Below are 17450 nucleotides of genomic sequence, written 5' to 3'. Positions count from 1 at the left end.
TCTGAGCCAGAGAGGGGCCTGGGCGTCACCCCTCCCCATAGTAGCGAGCTGTACTGCGTCTGGATCTGTGTACTAACTCTTGGTCCACCGTGTCGTTATGCTTTGTAACAAGGTCCATTATTGCAGCTAACGTTGCTGGGGAGGGTTTCTTCTCATACTCACGCTCAAGTGTAGGGATGTCAGCAGCTAGTTTATGTATTCTACGTCTGAGGTCCCGCAACACTTCCGTCTGCGCCCCTATGCACATTCCCCTGATGGTCACCGTAAATGCCTCCCACAGCCCTCCTGCACTCTCGACAGAGCCATCATTTTTCCAGAAATAATTATGAATTGCCTCCACAATAGTCTGTTTAAAAACCGGGTCGGTGAAGAGGCCTGCTGCAGATGCCATGTAAAGGCCGGCATCTCACATGTAGGTACCTGTAGCTCAAGGACCACCGGGGAGTGGTCCGAGAGCGTTCGAGCCACGTGACTAACCTTCAGTACCCAAGTACAGACAACCTCGGTAGCGAGCCAAAAATCTATGCGGGACCACGTCCCATGAACAGAGGATATAAAAGTACTTTCCCGCGCCTCAGGATGTTGAAGTCGCCAGACGTCATGCAGATTGCCCGCATTCAAGATTGCCAGCAGCGGCTCAGTTGCCTGCTCATGCCTCGCTGCCCACGCGGTCCAGGGCCACATCCAGACATACATTAAAGTCATCTCCCCAGAGTATCGCGACCGGAACCATTTCTATTGGCTATCGCACATTTTCCTGCATTTACCAATGCTTGTTCCTTGTCTGCTTCTCTTATAAGTAGCCGAAATACTGTTAACATCCGCTTTGGTGGAGACATTTTTACATAGAGTTTTTTTTGCCTTTTTCTGATTTTTTGGCTTGCGTGATATTTTAAATTAGCAGATTTGTATTCAGCCCAATTTCTGACCCGGACAGATTTGCCCAGAATCACAGGATGTTGTGCCGCGGAGACTTGAAACGGGATCCCCAGCCCTCGAGTCAGAAGCTGTGGCTGCTGCGCCACATCCTCTCCACTCCCTAGATACTTGCTTTTCTGCTTTCTTCAATGTCTTTCATTTAAACTTTTTAGCACACTATTCAAAGGGCAATTTACGTGTTTGTTATTTGACTTTATCACTCTTCCACAAGGCTTGGAATGCTTTGTTCCCAAGCCTCGCTTTTAGCCCCGAGCCCCCCCTTCAAGGTTGCATGCAGCGGCCAGAGACACTTGAGGGACGGGCTGTGCTGTGCATGCGATAATAGAGTTTATATATTAAACAACCTCAGGCTGTCAATGTTGTCCGCAGTCGCACCGGAGTACTCTCACCTGCCTCGCATATCTAGCGTGTTTGCATGTCAAATGCTACCGGGCTTGCAGGATCTGCCTCATGTTTTATGCAGAGCTTGTCTCTGCTAATCGGTTTATAAATTCAAAGGATGTGCTCTGATTTGTATGGGAATCATGCATTTATCAATGCTTGTTTACATTACTATTGTAAGTCCTTCCTGATGAAGAGAGTTGATCGCTGCTGATAATTTTGCATCTTGTCTCTGCGATCACTATTACAATGCTAATAATATTAGTGGTACTTGATAGTTTTCATTGAACATAATCAGCCCTTGTTACAGAAACGGTAGGAGACCCATGATCTTGATGGATCCCCTTTAAACCTATGTGCAAAGCTTACTGGCCTATCTGTGGGAAAGGAAGGCTCTTCCTTCAGCAACAGCAGGCTGTGTATCAATCAAGACCCCTGCACTCAAGATTGACTCTGCTAATGCCTGTGCCTCTCTTCAGGTTCACTAAAACCGGAAGGACCCCCGTCACATCCAACTAGCCATGGCCGCTCGAATAAACAGAACTGAAAACCAACTCCAATTCTGTAAAGCATTAAAAACTTGGTTTGTATCATAAGCACATAATAAAGTATGAACTATCCAAAACAGTAATTAGGGGCAGCTTCGTCTATTCTAACAATCTCCATCACTCAACATCTTATGCACTAACACCCTTCCGTGCACTCCTAAAAGTAGTGAGAGTTGCTGGTACCATTCGGTCCCTCCTCATCTTCCAGAGCAGCTCCTTTGAGTAATATTCTTTGTTGCCCTTTCCATGCACACTCTATCCAACATGGATGGCTCCATAGATATGGGAATTGCTGCTCTTTTATAAAGTATTGTTGTACAGAGAAAATCTCTGTTTTCAGCACGAAGTGGAACAAGGAGGCCTTGGAAGGGCTGAATTCTATTGCCATTGACGAAGAACTGTCCATTTAGTTCTCATGTACAACATGAACAATGTGTTATTTCCATAAGAAATGAACTCTGGATTCAACATGGATGGCTCCACCCATATGGGATTTGCTGTTCTTTGAGAAAGCCTGTTGTAGAGCGACAACTGTCTGATGGCATGTTCCGGGGAGTGAAATGCTCTCACCGGGGCTTTTAGTGGGATGAAAAAAACGGGGGCGGAGGGGGGTCTTTGAAAGGGGCGTGGTCGGTATAATTAAGGGAGTGGCTTAAAAACACTTAAGCTAAAAATGTGTGCTTAGCATAGTTTGCCACCGACTGGCATTTCGCTGCTTCTGTCACTGCATCCAGATATATACTACAGCAAGTTATATTACACCTACATCAAGCCAGTACTATTGACTTTGTCAACGGCTGTTAGTTGCATAAGATAAAAAAGCAACAACTTTGGCTTCTATGTCTCTAACAATGAATGTGCTTCAGTTGTAAAAGGATGAGACTGTGAAAGAACTATAACCAGTCTCTGTTAAGTTACATCAAAGCCAGTAAAGGGTGGCACGCTGCAGAGTTAAGCCTTTTTTTTCCCATCGAGGGTGAGGGAAAAAATGGAGAGCCCGATAGGGACCCGTTTCAGCACCTGCTTTTTTAGGTCGAGCCTAGAGCAGCGCATGCGCTGCTCTAGTAAAACGACCTCTTGGAATCGCTCTGGACTTTTCACATGCACGTGCGTGTGATAAGGCCTACGGCTTGCGGTTACGAGCAGCAGTGTGCAATCTGTCAGATTTCACACGCACGCGCAGCTGCTTTCACTGGCCTTGGGAGTGGCTTCGCCCAGAAATGAATGGACAGGGCATGGTATTTTGGATGGTGCCTTTGGATTATCGGAAAGTTCCAGAACAAAGGTGCAGAATTGCTCACACCGCCTCACTTAGGATCCATAGCATCTTGGTGTATCTCGGACATCCCCGTTGCACTTTTCAAGCACTTGGCACTTTAACTGCGTGGCTCCCCACCCTTATCACAGCAACCCTGAAACAGCCTAACTTTAAACTTTCAGTTCACATCTGAGTGCATTTTACGATCGAGCTAAGATCCTCAGCGAGCCCCAGTGGCGCACGCCTCATTGCACCTTTCGAGCACTTGGCGCTTTAACTGGCTGGTATCACACATCCGTGCTCCGCCGCTGCAACTGTTTGATGGCCGCAGAGTCCACTTTTTTGACGTTCAGTCAGTTATGAGCGCAGTTACCATGCACCCCGATTTCATGTGAGTGCACCCCAGACTTGAACTATATCCCCGTTGGGTACTTCGCGCATCCCTTGTTTCACTCTTTAAGAATTGGTCTTCTTGTGACATGGCGCTGCGCTGTTACAGGCCTTTCACTGCTGTGGCACAGCGGAAATTGGTAATTATTGGAATGCATATTCAGCTGGCAGAAGTTCCGTAGTTTCGAACATCTTGCACATTTTTAAAGAGATTTGATTGAATGGGTCTTAAAAGCTCAAACTGGCTTGGCTCTGCCTTATTACTTATTGTTTTTAATACCTTTTTATTAGGTCGCAACACTAAAAGAGGCATGGCAAATAGATGCCTTTGGCAAATCAGAAGGTTAAATGCATGAGTGAAAAGGCAAGCAGCCAATAGCAACAAAATAACATACTGTAAGCCCACTGAGTTATTACAGCAGGTCTCGAAGAGACAGTGCATGCGCTGCCTTGCTCGACCTAAAAATGAATGCGTCTATTTATAACGCAAGGTGGGATTTCTTATACACAAGCTTTGCAGACTACGATTTCCTTTCCTTGTGCTGGACGTTCAGATGCTACAATAATATAGAAAGACTGCTATATTTAAGCTCCTGCCGACTGATTTATAGGATTTGTTTGGCCAAACGAATCTGCCCTGGGTGGCTGCTTTTCGCGCTCACAGACATTTAAGGGTTTGTGCCGAGCATACGAGGGTGCCTTGCCATTTTGACAGGTAAACCTATTTATCCCCCTGTTTTGGTGTTCTTGTTCAATCTGTATACTCAATCTACGTTTGTTTTTATAATCCCAATGCCTATTATTTTACCCATTATTGGACGATTTTAAATGTATTTATTTTCCAGAGTATTTGACTTTAAATATGGCTGTGTTTTAACTGTAGAAGATACACGGGGTACTTGTAATTCTAGGCTTCCCCCCAAAACCATAGAGAAATAAAAGAACTACGGACGGGATAACTTGGTCCTCAAAAACTTGGGGGCAGTGTTTAGTGGCAACCGGAAGGGGCATACAATCATGTTTCTGCCGGTCTGTGCCCCGGATGTCTGCCCCTTTGTCTAACGCTCCCCGTCCCATAAAACAATATTTCAAACTCAGTTTTCCCCTCAAACTCACTTTCTCTGTCTCATGCGCAGTCCCTTTAAACCCCACGACCTTCCCTACACCCCAAATCTCTGTCTCTCTTCTTTAAACTCTCTCTCCCTCACATGCACGCTACCCTCGCCTATATTCCCACCCAAAACTCTGTTCGTCTCTTTCTTCTAGTTTCTCGTTTCCCTCACTCATCTCTGCTTATCTCTTCTAAACTAACAGCTATTCTCCAAACTCTCTGTTGGTCTCTATCTACGTTATCCCATTGTCCCCCACTTACCGTCCTTCTGCAAAACTCTCTCCCTCTGTCACACTGCCCCAAACACTGTCCTTAAAGTCTACCCAAACTGTGTTAGCTTTTTATTCAACACAGCTGGTCTCACCATGTCATGCCCATACCCTAAATATGCTGAATCGCTAAATACGTATAAGGTCCCAAAGGCGAGACCGATTGCATTGAAAATGCTTGTTAGCCCTGCTCTCACCCTGTTACAGCCCCTGTGCATCACGAAATGTAGACTCTATTGGGAACAAGGTAAGGAAAGGACCGAGAACAATCAACCACAAGGGCAGATCGGTTCCAACTCCAGCTTTCCTACTGCAGAACCCTATCCGGCCCCGATTCTCAGGACCACACTCACGCCTTCCGGAAATGTACTGCCCCGTGCAAATCAACATTTAATACAAGAAGGAAGTTTAGACAAAACTTGTGGAAATTAAATTTGACATTTAGTTGCACTGGAACGGATGAAGCAGAGAGGCAAAACGACACCATTCTCCGCCTAAGATCGGGAGCGTTGGCCGGTATGACTAACACCCAGGTAATGCCCTGACCTGTCCCTGCCATTCTTACCTTGACCCTCCGCACCAGCTCCCTGCTCGCCTCGATGGCCCGGCTGAAGGCCCTCGGCTCCTCGCGCTCTGGAGTCTCTCCATTGCTGCCGGCAGCAAGCCCGAGAGTGAGGCCCAGTCCGGCCCCCAGTGCCCAGAGCCTGCGGGCCCCGGGCCTCGCCGCGATCAGCATGGGGTCAGAGGTTCGTAGCGCCTTGAAACAGTCAGTACACAGCACAGCAGGTCAGTGGACCGGAGCCACTCCCTCATTGGACTACTCGCAGCCGTAAACACGCCCACAACGCCCGGGGCCACGCCCACAACAGCACATAACCACGCCCCCACCGAGGCGAACCGAAGCACTCCTACTGGCACTTCTCCTGTCCCATGTTTGCCCCCAATCATACGGAGCTTCTGACATCGCTTTGCGCCTGCGCGCTCCTAAGTCCGCACATGCGTGTGAATGAATCTGTATCTCACCCCCTCTTCCCCCCCCCCCCCCACTAACGTTTTTGGGCACCGCAGAAGAATACAATTGTAAGGAGGAGCTACAGTTACTTTTACGTTATTCATTCATGAAAAATTTCCTGGGTTAAGTTGCTTAATTGTGGTTTGTTTTGCAGGTGTTAGCGCTATTTCTGGGTATAAAAAACAACATCTGATGGACGGGAGGGGTGTTAAATACCCTGATTTATTGCTACTCAATTAGACCTGTCCAACAAAATTCGGTGCAAATAATAAAGGGTTTATATTGTGAACGGCTGGTCACGTTCACGTTCTAGAAGCGACCACATCACATCCATTTTATCCACCCTCCGTTGGCTTCCCATCGAGGCAAGATCTATCTACAAAACTGCCTGTATCACCCACAAAGCCTTTACTCCTCCTCTCCTCGCTACCTGGCGAATAAACTGAAACTCTCTGGAGGCTCTAGACCATCATGTAATGTGGAAAATGTATTGCTTGAACCTTCCACTTTCAAGAAGGAAAGATCGATGGCCCAATCCTTTTCAGGCAACGCGGTGAGAATCTGGAACTCACTTCCGCCTCAGCTCCGGACCACCACCTCTTCCAGGCCTTCAAAACTGACCTCAAAGTTCTCCTCCTTAGACACTTTCAAATTTAATTCACGCCCTCTCTATTATCTGAAGGAAGTCCTTCCATTAAAGGAAATTCTGTTCTCCATGACTATAGAAGTGCCTTCCAAGTGTGTTCTTGTGGTTTGAGTGTCTGCTATTTATTGCAGTATTATACTTCTACTTGTATTTTGTACTCATTTGTAACATTCACACGTCACTTTTCCTCTTGTAACGTATCGTTTGCTACCTCTTGTATTTTGTTTGCTTTTGATACATACATAATTGCCACCATTGCCTCATGTAACGTAACGTTTGTTCTTGTGTTTTGAGTGTCTGCTATTTATTGCAGTATTATACCTCTACTTGTACTTTGTACGCTGTTGTAACATGCACACATGTCACTTTTTCCTCTTGTAACGTATCGTTTGCTACCTCTTGTATTTTGTTTGCTCTTGATACATGCACAATTGTCACTATTGCCTCATGTAACGTAACGTTTGCTTTTGTAACATGCTCACTTGTAATTTTCTCCTCATGTATCATTACATTCCTATTGTGAAGCGCTCTGATACCTTCGGGTAAAGTCCGCGCTATATAAATATGCATAAAATAAAATAGTGTTTATTAGTGATTAAGTGATATGCTTCCACCAGCCACTTCCAGAGGGCTAGTCTCCACACTCACCCAGCAGCAGCCCTGCAGGTAGGAGTCTGTGTGGTTATTATAACCGTATGGGGGCCTAAGGCCCTGATCCTTTACATTGGCGACGAGCAGGAAATGCCTCACGTGTAGGCTGGCAGCAACAGCAATTGGTGATGGGGGAAGTATGGCCAGAATCGAAGGCCCAACCCCGCACCGACAGTCAGCTGGACGTCGATGATTGCAGGGCGGGAAGGTGGCCTTCCGGAGCACATGCCGCCAAGGCCCTTGCAATTATACTGCTGACCGGCATTGCCGCATGAGGTCTGCAGAAGTAAATGAGGGAGTGCAGCTAGCGCCTTGACTGGGGCGCCTCCACGCCACCGATATGCCTGCACGAGGCTCCTCCCATTTTGGCAGGGACTGGGGGCAGAATGCGGACTCCCCAGTGAAGTACTAGCGCTGGGCACAGGGCCGTGGCAAAGGACTCAGCATGATAAAGAAGGTGCTGCCATACGGCGGGAGACGTCCCGTCATAATGAGCCTAGTGCTGGTACCGTAAGCCAGAGTCTTGACAGCGTGGGAAGAGAGGAGGCGTGCCCCCCCTCCGAACAGGTGGGTGAAGGCCCTGCAGTGCCGCATGGGTTACGAAGCTGCACCCACTGAGAAGTGGCTTAAGTGACTGTAGAATCGGCCAGACAAGAGTAATGTTACCGTTAGCACGGCCACCTGTATAAGGTGCCCGCACCGTCAAAAGCGCACTGATATAGCTCCTGGCACATCGATGCTTCCATAGGGCCTGCTCACTGCCCCTGGTTTGAGTGACTGCAGGTGCCATGCAAGACCGACCTCTGCCCTCTCGAAGCGGTAGTGAAGCCTGGATGGGTTAAGAGAGAGGTGCTGCCTGCCAAGAACTGTTGAGGCGAGCAAGAGGTGCCAGTAGGGCCAGCACTAAAATAACTGAAAAGGGCAGCGGAGATATGAGGCTGCTGGTCGAATGAATGTGGACAAGCGCCATGCTGTGGCCTTACCCGGCAGGTAATCTGTTGGGCGTAAGCGGGTGGGGCCGCTGCAGAGCACGGTGGAGCGCTGGGGCCCGCCCGTGGAGAAAGAAATCACTGTGGTAGTCGGGCTGCATCTTGTGTTGGGGGTTGAAGGAGGAAGTCCCGCGAAGCGAGTCTCCTACCAGCCGCTTTTCTCCCTGCAGGAGAAGGGTGCAGGGCTGAACTAAGCTGCCAGCACTGCGGGAGGCTTCAGTGCGGCCTGTGAGGGATGTGAAACTGCCACTTGGGATGAGGAGGATTCTGGCAGTGGCCCAGCTGGATGAGACCGTGGCCTGCCTATAGAGAGTGAGGAGCGGTGGCAGTGACACCTAGAGGTCGCGGGAGGCATTTGCACAACAGGGGCAGCCTGCAGGAGAAGGCCAAGTGTTGACAAGGGTGCCGCTGCGCCACCTGGCTGTGCCTTGCGGCACCGCATCCTGCAATGCAGATTGCTGTCAATATCTGATGTGACCCCACACACCCTGGGGGAATGCCGTATATGTTGAATGGGGTAGACAATGTAACACTGTGGGGAGAGAAAAGCACCTGCAGCGCTAGAAGCCTGCCTTGGCAGTGATGGTGGGTCAAACTGGCAGTGAGTGCCAGGACAGGAGGCTGCTATGAGGGCAGCAGGACCCTGGTGGGCTGCAGAGTGAGAGGAGAGTGGTAACCCCTGTAAATGTAGCAGTGACACAGCTGCCGTGCCTGTAGTAAATTACTGCAGCGCAAAGAGAGGGGTTGTGGCCCTGAACTGCAGTAGCCACCCCATGTGTGAAGAGACTGTGCATTGATCCACGGCACCACAGCAATGTCTAGCCAAAGATGACTGTTGGGCATTTTGTTGGAAAAACAAAGTAATGTAAATCTCAGCATGCATTGCCACAGACTGGTTGCCCTGGGAGAAGACTGGAAGACTGTTGGCCAATGAAGAGACCTGTGAGAGGTCAACGAAGAGACCTGGGAGAGGTCGATGAAAATAAGGCCTGTGAGAGTCCCAAGAAGAAGACCTGTGAGAGGTTGTGAAGAAGAAGGTCACGGCAAGAGGTCTGGTAAGTAGATGAGAAGAATAATCAGTCCTAGGGGCCGGACATGGCCAGGGAGACTCATGTGAAATGCACGTCACATGGAGAGGCCTGATCAAGAAAAAGACGAGTAAGGCACTGTGGCACCAGACCGCGTCGTGAAGAGGAAGAAGATTAAAGGGAAGAAGTGCGGCACGAGGCCACAGCACTGGGTCCGAAGAAAGAAAAAGAGAATGGTGTGTGGTAGACATCTGGCACACCGCAAAGTACAGAATATGATTGTGAGTGTCATTGTATTCAAGTGCATCCCTAAGAACATCTAAGGAGCCTTTGACATCTAGAGTGGAGTACTGTACCTATGAAACACCCAGAGGTCAATGAGGTATCTGTGGTGATGTGAGAGGCTGGACGCCCAGAAATCTTCGGTTAGACCACGTGAACCTGAAGGCTGCGTTAGAGAGCATGCTGGACCAGTTGTGCCATCCACTTTTTGGGTTGCACATGAGACTTGGTGGTGGTCCTGTTCGGACATCCTGAGTGACCTCAGTCGCGAGGCCTGAAAGAGGATATGAGCAATCCACACCGGCCCGTGGCTATCCAGGGGCAAAGGCCTCAGGGATTTCTGGTGAGAGAGGAATTCCAACACGAGCGATGAGTCTGCAGCAGCTCCCCAGCAGATACAAGGAAGCACGAAGATCTCGGTCGGAGTCTGGCTAACTTAAAGACTGCCCTGTAGGTGCCAGTGCACCACAGTCAGGATGGCAGGAGTGACTCGACCGGGAAACAACTACCTGTGAGGCGGATCGACTGACTTGAAGGTGGGACTGGTAGCGATTCCTCCATGGGCCTATAGAATGGTGTTGGAGAGACACGGTGCAGTCCACACAGTGCAGTGGAAGGCCGGTAAAGAGGACCTCTCGGGGACTTCCGTGAGATGGGAATACTGATAAGAGAGGGTAATCCTTGTGAGAGAAGGAAGTCAGAGGTTGCTCCACCATTGGGAAGCTGGAAGCACTGCGGCATCTGAGGAAGATTAGTCAACAGTAACCAGGATGTCAATAGTCTTTGGAGACTTGCTCCACATGCACCCTAACAGCAAGAATTGTATATAGACTTCCACTCCATGCAGTGAGTCCGGATGGGACAGGACCCACAGTGTCCAGGTGAACTGTGACAATTTGACCTGGTCAGCAAGAAATCCAGAGTTCATCTACACTGCCATTCGTGCCCGGAGCAGTCTGGTTAAAATGACAGAGGTGTGCCGTGATGCCTGGTGCTTTCAGCTGCACCTGCCTACGTATCCTGTCCTGACAGCAACCTGAATAGACTCAGTGAAGTTACTGTTTTGTTATTTTATTCTCTCACACAGGTTGGACTTGTTTCATTTTTTTAATAAAGGTTGGGAGGGATGTATTGACCGACTGGTCACGTTCTAGTGGTTATTAGTGATGTCCTTCCACCAGCCACTCCGAGAGGGCTGGCTTCCACCCTCACCCTACACCCATCTACAACAGGTGTCACAGGTCATGTGACCCTGTTAATAAAAGGGGCTGGGCACACATGCCCTGTGCCAGTTCTTTATAGTAACTCCCTGTGTCTGTGTGGATATAATAACTGTATGGGGACCTAAGGTCCGACCCCTTACCTTTTACAATAAAAACGAGGCAAGAATTCAAAATAAAACCATGAAGGTTTATTAAACAGATTCAGATCATTGCAAAAAGCTAAGTTAAATGTTAGAATTAGTCATTTAAATAAAATAATAGCATGATGCTCAGAATAAAAACAAGGAAACATGCAGAACCAGATATAGTTCTGTTGCTCAAATGTGAATTTACCGTAAAAAAATAAAAGACCACCCATGGACCATTGTGGTGTTGCTGCAGATCTGTGGGATCGATGTGGGTTTTCCTGTTCATTTGTCTACGGGTATGTGTCACTCCACCTGTGGTTTGTCAATCAGTTGCTTCTGGCCTAGGTCGCAGGACCTGCCTTACCACGTATTTGTGACTCAAGGTTGATGGGGAGGTCATATTGGGTGGATTCAACAACAGTGATGTGAGTTCGTTGTTATGCGTAAATATATCATGGTGTACATTGACATCGTGTTTACCACTGTTAACATTTTCCCCCACTAGTTGAATTTTCAGCAACATAAATTTATCCCATACCTCATGACAGCCACATTATTCAAGGTTCTGTGTGTTTCTGTTGTGTCTATTACTGCTAATAATAACAGTCGTAAACAATGACGTGCACAGTCTGGTCACCCACTTGGGGAGTCAGGAAAACCAATAGATTGACCAGTTCTGCTCAGGGGCACCACCCTCCTTCATGTCAGTTTGTAGACTATGCAGTGCTTGGATGGCAAGAGCTAGCATCCCGTTGTCTAGGCCATTTCTGGGATAAAAGTACTGCAGGATGCACCGTTCTTGGCACACTCCCCACCCTCCATCGCAGTCATCAAGCCCAACACATAACGATGTTGCATCACCATAAGGAGGATAGCTCTTAGTTCTTCCTTGATAGCATTTAGGCCGAGCTCAGTATCATTGATCATCTTCAGCATTTCCTACCTAGTTATCTGAAACAACTGTGCGTTTGCCTTTGTTTGCAGGGTGAAGAAGGGTCTGGACCCTCCCGCATTTACGTGAGTGTCAGAAAACAGTCTGAATTCTTCTAGAGTATCCTTGCACTGAGCCCAGCCAAAATAATCAGCAGTTCTTTTTTCTCAAGCCTTATGCAATAGAGTTATTTCCTTCTGTAGCAGATGTTGGTACATCTCAGACATGTCTGATCCAGGGATGACCAGGGTCGGGTGTGTATGGTTATGAGGGCGCAGAGGCTATGTCATCCGTGGATGAGCTGAGCGTAGGCAAATTCTCCACATTGCCAGAATACATCCATCAGCACAGTGGTGCCCCATTGCATGTCTGGTACATGCAGTATTGCTCCACAATTCTAATTTGTGACAAGCGGGATTGTTCCTTTGCCTCTGAAACACAAGGAATACAGTGTAAGTTTACACACAATCAGGGGTTTCCCCTTCCCCTCTAGCCATGTGTACCTATATATTTCAGCCTCCCAGATTTCCTGACATGGGGTATCTATGCTGGTATTCAACCCTTCCTTACGAGACTCATTTCCCTTGTATCATAGAGGTGAATAGCCCTGAACTGGCAATCCTTGTCTGGGGTCCATTTGTTATTAAAGAAGACTGCCATAGATACGCTAAGGGCCACCATGGGACCACAGTCGGAGGCAGGAGCATACGTGTTTGTGCACAGGTGCAGTAGTTCTGCTGCCTCCAAGAGTCTTTTTGTCTGGAAAATCTCAGGGCCAAACAGTGCCTTCCCCTATAGTGTCCACGCCTATGCATGCTGTCTAACTCGGTTTGAATATTCCTAGGCTCGGTGAAAAGGTACAGTGACGTGGGGTTGGTCTCATACCGACTGACCTTTACTACCACTCTATGGGGTGCTACTTTACTAGGTTGTATCTTGGCCCTAATCCTACAAAGTTACAGGTGTATGAGACATTTTGTTTTTTCAGGGGCTATCTCTTGGGATAAATAAAGCCTGTCTGCGAATATGGTGTGCAGTATCAGCGAGCAAATATAGCACGACCTGGCTGATGTTTAGGTGCCCACAGCGGTCAAGTGCTCATAACATATGTTGTGTAAGGGTGCACTGTGTAGTGCATACGGGATACTAGCATTCGGTTCAGTGTAATTGTAAGTAAGGTGGGAAAGGTCCATGCGCAAGCGCTGTAGAAATGTCGAGGTAGGCTTGTAAGAAAGCGCCCTCTTTTCCATGGTTGCCCCCACTTTTTGCCAAACTGCGGATGTACTTTGACTGAGTGTGCCCTGGGTTCCTGCCAAACAGGTACCCAGGGCCTATGTTCTTTCCCTAAAATTGCATTAAGACAGAACCCAATTGACACTCTTTGGCCACAAGTCAGTCCCTTGTAAATGGAACAATAGGTACCAAGGGCACTGTGGCCAGGGGAAGCCTCTAAGGGCTGCAGCACTTATTGTGCCACCCTTAGAGGCCCTGTACCTTTACACACACACACTGCTTTTGCAGGCTTTGTGTTTTGGTGCAGAACAAACTGAAGAGTCGACATGGTACACATCCCTGTGTGCTATCCCTACAAGCCACTGCCCTGGCATAGGTAAGCCACCCCTCTAGCTGGGTGCACTATACCACTGGTGCTTGAGCCCTGTACCCCTACAATGTCTAAGTCCATTCTTGGACATTGTAAGTGCAGTAATATCATTAAGAGTATATGGTGCTGGGAGTTTGTCATTACGAACTCCACAGCACCATAATGGCTTTACTGAAAACTGGGAAGTTTGATATCAAACTTCTCAGCACATTACACCGACACTGATGCCAGTGTGGGATTTAATGAAAATTGCACACAAGGGGCATCTTGGAGATGCCCCCTGAAAAACGACCTGACAGTAGTGTTCAGGCTCTCCAGCTGCCACCACTAGACATGTTTCTGGACCCCTCGGTTGAGAGCCTGCTGCTCTCGGGGGTCTGAAACAATGCACATCCTGGGACTAGGTGCCAAGCCTCCTCCCCCAGGATGGGCAGGGTCCACGAAGGGTAAGGCTTGCCACCTTTTTGAGCTACCCCAGGCCTTTGCTGCTTCCAGCAACTGGACCCCACCGGTTTGGACCCCCACTATGGGCGAGAGAATCGGAAGGGAGTTGTGCCCACCCCTCAGGTGGGGGAGGCGAGGTGAATCACAACGCTCAGTCCCCGCCATCTTGCAGATGATGTGACCCAGCCAACCAGAATGAGGCATATGCCCCCCCTCCCACTGGAGGGTGGCCTAATAGGGGGTGTACCCACCCAAGGAAGGGACCCATTGGTCCCAACCTTTACCTACCTGTAACACCCCTGAATCTAGTATTTAGAGGCAACCCTGAACCTTGCCTCCTCAGACAAGAACAGAGAAGTAAAAGAGAAGAAGAATGACTGACAAAGCCGTGCTGAACTAAGAAGAGGAGGACGCCGACTGACTTGGCCCCAGCCCTACCAGCCTGTCTGCACCTCGAACCTGCTCCAGCAAAATCCTGGGATGTCCTGCAGCCAGCAACTTCAAGAACCCTGAGGACCTTCCATGCCTTCCACAAGAAAGACTTTGTCTCTCGTGAGCACCTTATATGCTCACCCACAGACTCTGGCTTCGGTCAAATCCGCGAGTCTGGACTACTCTGCACCCAATGCCCAAGGCTCAAGTTTGAGTGGCCCAGCACCACGAGGAGGTCTCCCCGACGATCTTGACCTGAGATCCGGTGATCTCTGACCTGCCTCGACTCTCCAAACGACGCCTACAGTCTCTTTCTGGAGGATCCCTCCCGACCACGACCGGCGCTGGTAAGGAAAACCTGACGCCTAAAGACACCCTTGCAACCAATGGTGTACCAGCATCCCAGGCATCCCAACTTATCTCTTCAACTGGTGGTCACCTCCAGAAGATCTTCGTCTCCGAGCCTGCAGTCTTTGTTGCAACCGGAGAATCCCCATTAAAAACAACAATGCAGCCGACGACAAAACAGCACCCTGCACCCAGCCACCCCTGCACCGCTGCGGGTGTACTTGGGGTGCTAACTCAGATCCCCCTTTGCCGTGAGCTAAACCCCAGGAGCTTCGCTCCCACAACCTTGTGGCCTGCTCGTGAGCAGCCACCAACCAGAGGCCCTCTTTCTCCCATTGGATAACATTGGGCCTCAGCACTCTGCACCCGGCCGCCCTTGTGCTGCTGAGGGTGTTTCAAGAGTGCATCCTTGACCCTAAGCGAACCCTGGTTCTTACCTCAGAATATCAACTCCCACAACCAAGTACTTACCTGTTCAGCAATAACCACATTTTTGTATAGGAATACATTGACTGTTTTTCCATGAAAATTGTTCCAAGTGTGGAGTAGGTTTTGTATGAGAACTTGAAAAACTGCATGTATCTAAAAACTGCTTTATTTACCTTTTCTCCAGGAAATGTCCCAGTGTGATATCAAGGCATATCATATTGAGTAGAAAAAGTAATCCATAAAGTAATCTGAAAAGTAATCAAAAGTAATCTAGCATTAATTTCCACTATATTGAAAAGATTTACACACCTGTAAGGAAGTAATTTTCATTCAGCTTGCTTGCATTGTTCAACGTGCCTTGAACAGTACCACTTACACTCACCTTTACCAGGCTTGCTTGGTTCTAGAAAATATACATAACTAAATAATATTTTTATACAAACAAATTGGCCTGAGTTCAGTCTATGAGTGTGTGACATCATTTGCAGCCTGAGTGTATACAACAAATGCGTAACACAACCCTCTAATAAAGTCTTATTGATCGCCAACACTTCCACAAATAGAGAGTAAGGTGCTATCTACTTTTACCTCTGCCTTCCTTTGGAGTTCCACTGGACTCTGTGCACACTATACCTCATTTTAGTATAGTATATACAGAGCCAGCTTCCTACTAGGCTCCATATGACTAAGTAGATTTCTGTCTACAGATGGATGCAAAAAGAACAATTGATGGACAGAATGCAGAACAATGTCATACATTCACCCCAGTACAGAGATCAGGGCCTAAATCCATCGTTTTTGTGCTCACCATGCCACTCCAGTTTGGACCCAGCCGTATGCAAATCAGTCTTGACCCTGCGCCCAATGGGAACAGTCCAGCCCGAACAGCCAGGCCAGGTCCTCCCTGGACAGGAAACAAGCATCATTGGAGCGGTTTCGGGCTTACAGCCCTCATCAGCCAGGATAGCTTGATTCCAGTGACATGAAGGGTAATACCCAGAAACCGGTCCCAGGATGCTTGTTTCCGGTCCAGGGAGGACCTGGCTTGGCAGTTCGGTCTGGACTGTTCTAATGAGGCACAGGATCAAGACTGATTTGCATATGGCTGGGTCTAAACTGGGGTGGCATGATGAGCAAAAGAACGATGGATTTAACCCAGATTTCTTGACTGGAGGTGAACGTATGATCTATTCAGCATTCCGTCCATCATTTGTTTGCATTACAGATGGATGCAGCCACACCCATACTAAACAGATGGTATACAATGGTGCAAATATATATAACTTTTGTAACATTGCAGGTCTTGAGATGGTTTCCAGAGTAGACATCTACAGTCTTCTGGTCATCCGAGGGTGTCTTTGCATTAGCACAGTGCAAAAAGAGTTTTGTTGAAAAAATGTCCTTTAAAAACAGTCCATGGTCTTTCACTTGAACACTTGGACCTCATCGAGGGGCCGCTGTAAAGGTGGTGTACTCGTGGCTCTATTGCAGACCTGTTGAATAAGAGATGTGAGTTTGTGGTTAGCTTAGAAAAACATATATCATTCAGTCTTGAAAAATTCCTGTGCCTTTCCTTTTAGGGCCATATTCTGTACATCCATTTTCACAACTGTTTAGTGGGGTACCAGATGGTGGCCCCAGTTGGGGCAACTTTTTGGGGAACAATGCATATTTAGTCGTTGTAGGAAAGTAGGTTCCTGTTGAAGGAACCCCCCCACTTTTTGCCTGACACTTGATGCACTTTGACTTGATGTGCTCTGGGTCCTAACCAATCAGGTTCCCAGTGCCAGTGTTCTTTCTCAAAACGGTACCCTTATACCCACAATTTGCACATCTTTAGCCACAAGTAACCCCCTGTAAAAAGGTACCATGAGTACCAAGGGTACTGTGACCAGAGAAGGCCCCTAAGTGCTGCAGCACCTATTTTGCCACACTTAGGGAAACTGCACCTTGACACCCATACACTGCCATTGCAGGCTGCGTGTTTTGGTGCAGAGAAAGGTGAAGAGTAGACAATGCAAACATCACTGTGTGACATGACTTCTACCCACTGCCTGTGGCCTAGGTAAGTCAACCTTCTAGCAGGGTGCACCAGACCACAGGTAAGGGTACAGTTGCCTGAGCACTGTACCCCTAAAGTGTCTTAGCCCATTCTTAGACATTGTAAGTGTAGTAAAGCCATAAAGAGTATATGGTCTAGGCGTTGGTCATTACGAACTCCACTGCTCCATAATGGCTTTAGAGAAACCTGGGACGTTTGGTAGCAAACGTCTCATCACATTAAACCCACACTGATGCCAGTGTGGGATTTAATATAAAATGCACTCAGAGGGCATCTTAGAGATGAAAGACGACCAACCCTGGTGTTGTTGCTGAAAGGCTACCCGCCATTTTCCACCATCAAACAG

General features: G+C 48.2%; 1 protein-coding gene across 1 annotated transcript in view; it reads right to left on the bottom strand.

Annotated features, from left to right (window-relative positions):
• The window catches only part of LACTB (lactamase beta), a 228475-nt gene extending 222617 nt beyond the window's left edge, over positions 1–5858 (bottom strand). The window contains exon 1 of the mRNA XM_085643670.1: positions 5462–5858. Within this exon, the coding sequence (XP_085499796.1) occupies positions 5462–5632 (171 nt within the window). The 5' untranslated portion in view covers positions 5633–5858. The remainder of the gene's footprint in view (positions 1–5461) is intronic.
• Between the last annotated feature and the right edge of the window lie 11592 nt (positions 5859–17450).

Source organism: Triturus cristatus, chromosome 3_1 (assembly GCF_964204655.1).
Source record: "Triturus cristatus chromosome 3_1, aTriCri1.1, whole genome shotgun sequence".
In the NCBI taxonomy this organism is placed as follows: Eukaryota; Metazoa; Chordata; class Amphibia; order Caudata; family Salamandridae; genus Triturus; species Triturus cristatus.
The sequence above is the reverse complement of the archived record's forward strand: the minus strand, read 5'-3'. Positions and strand labels throughout refer to the sequence as shown.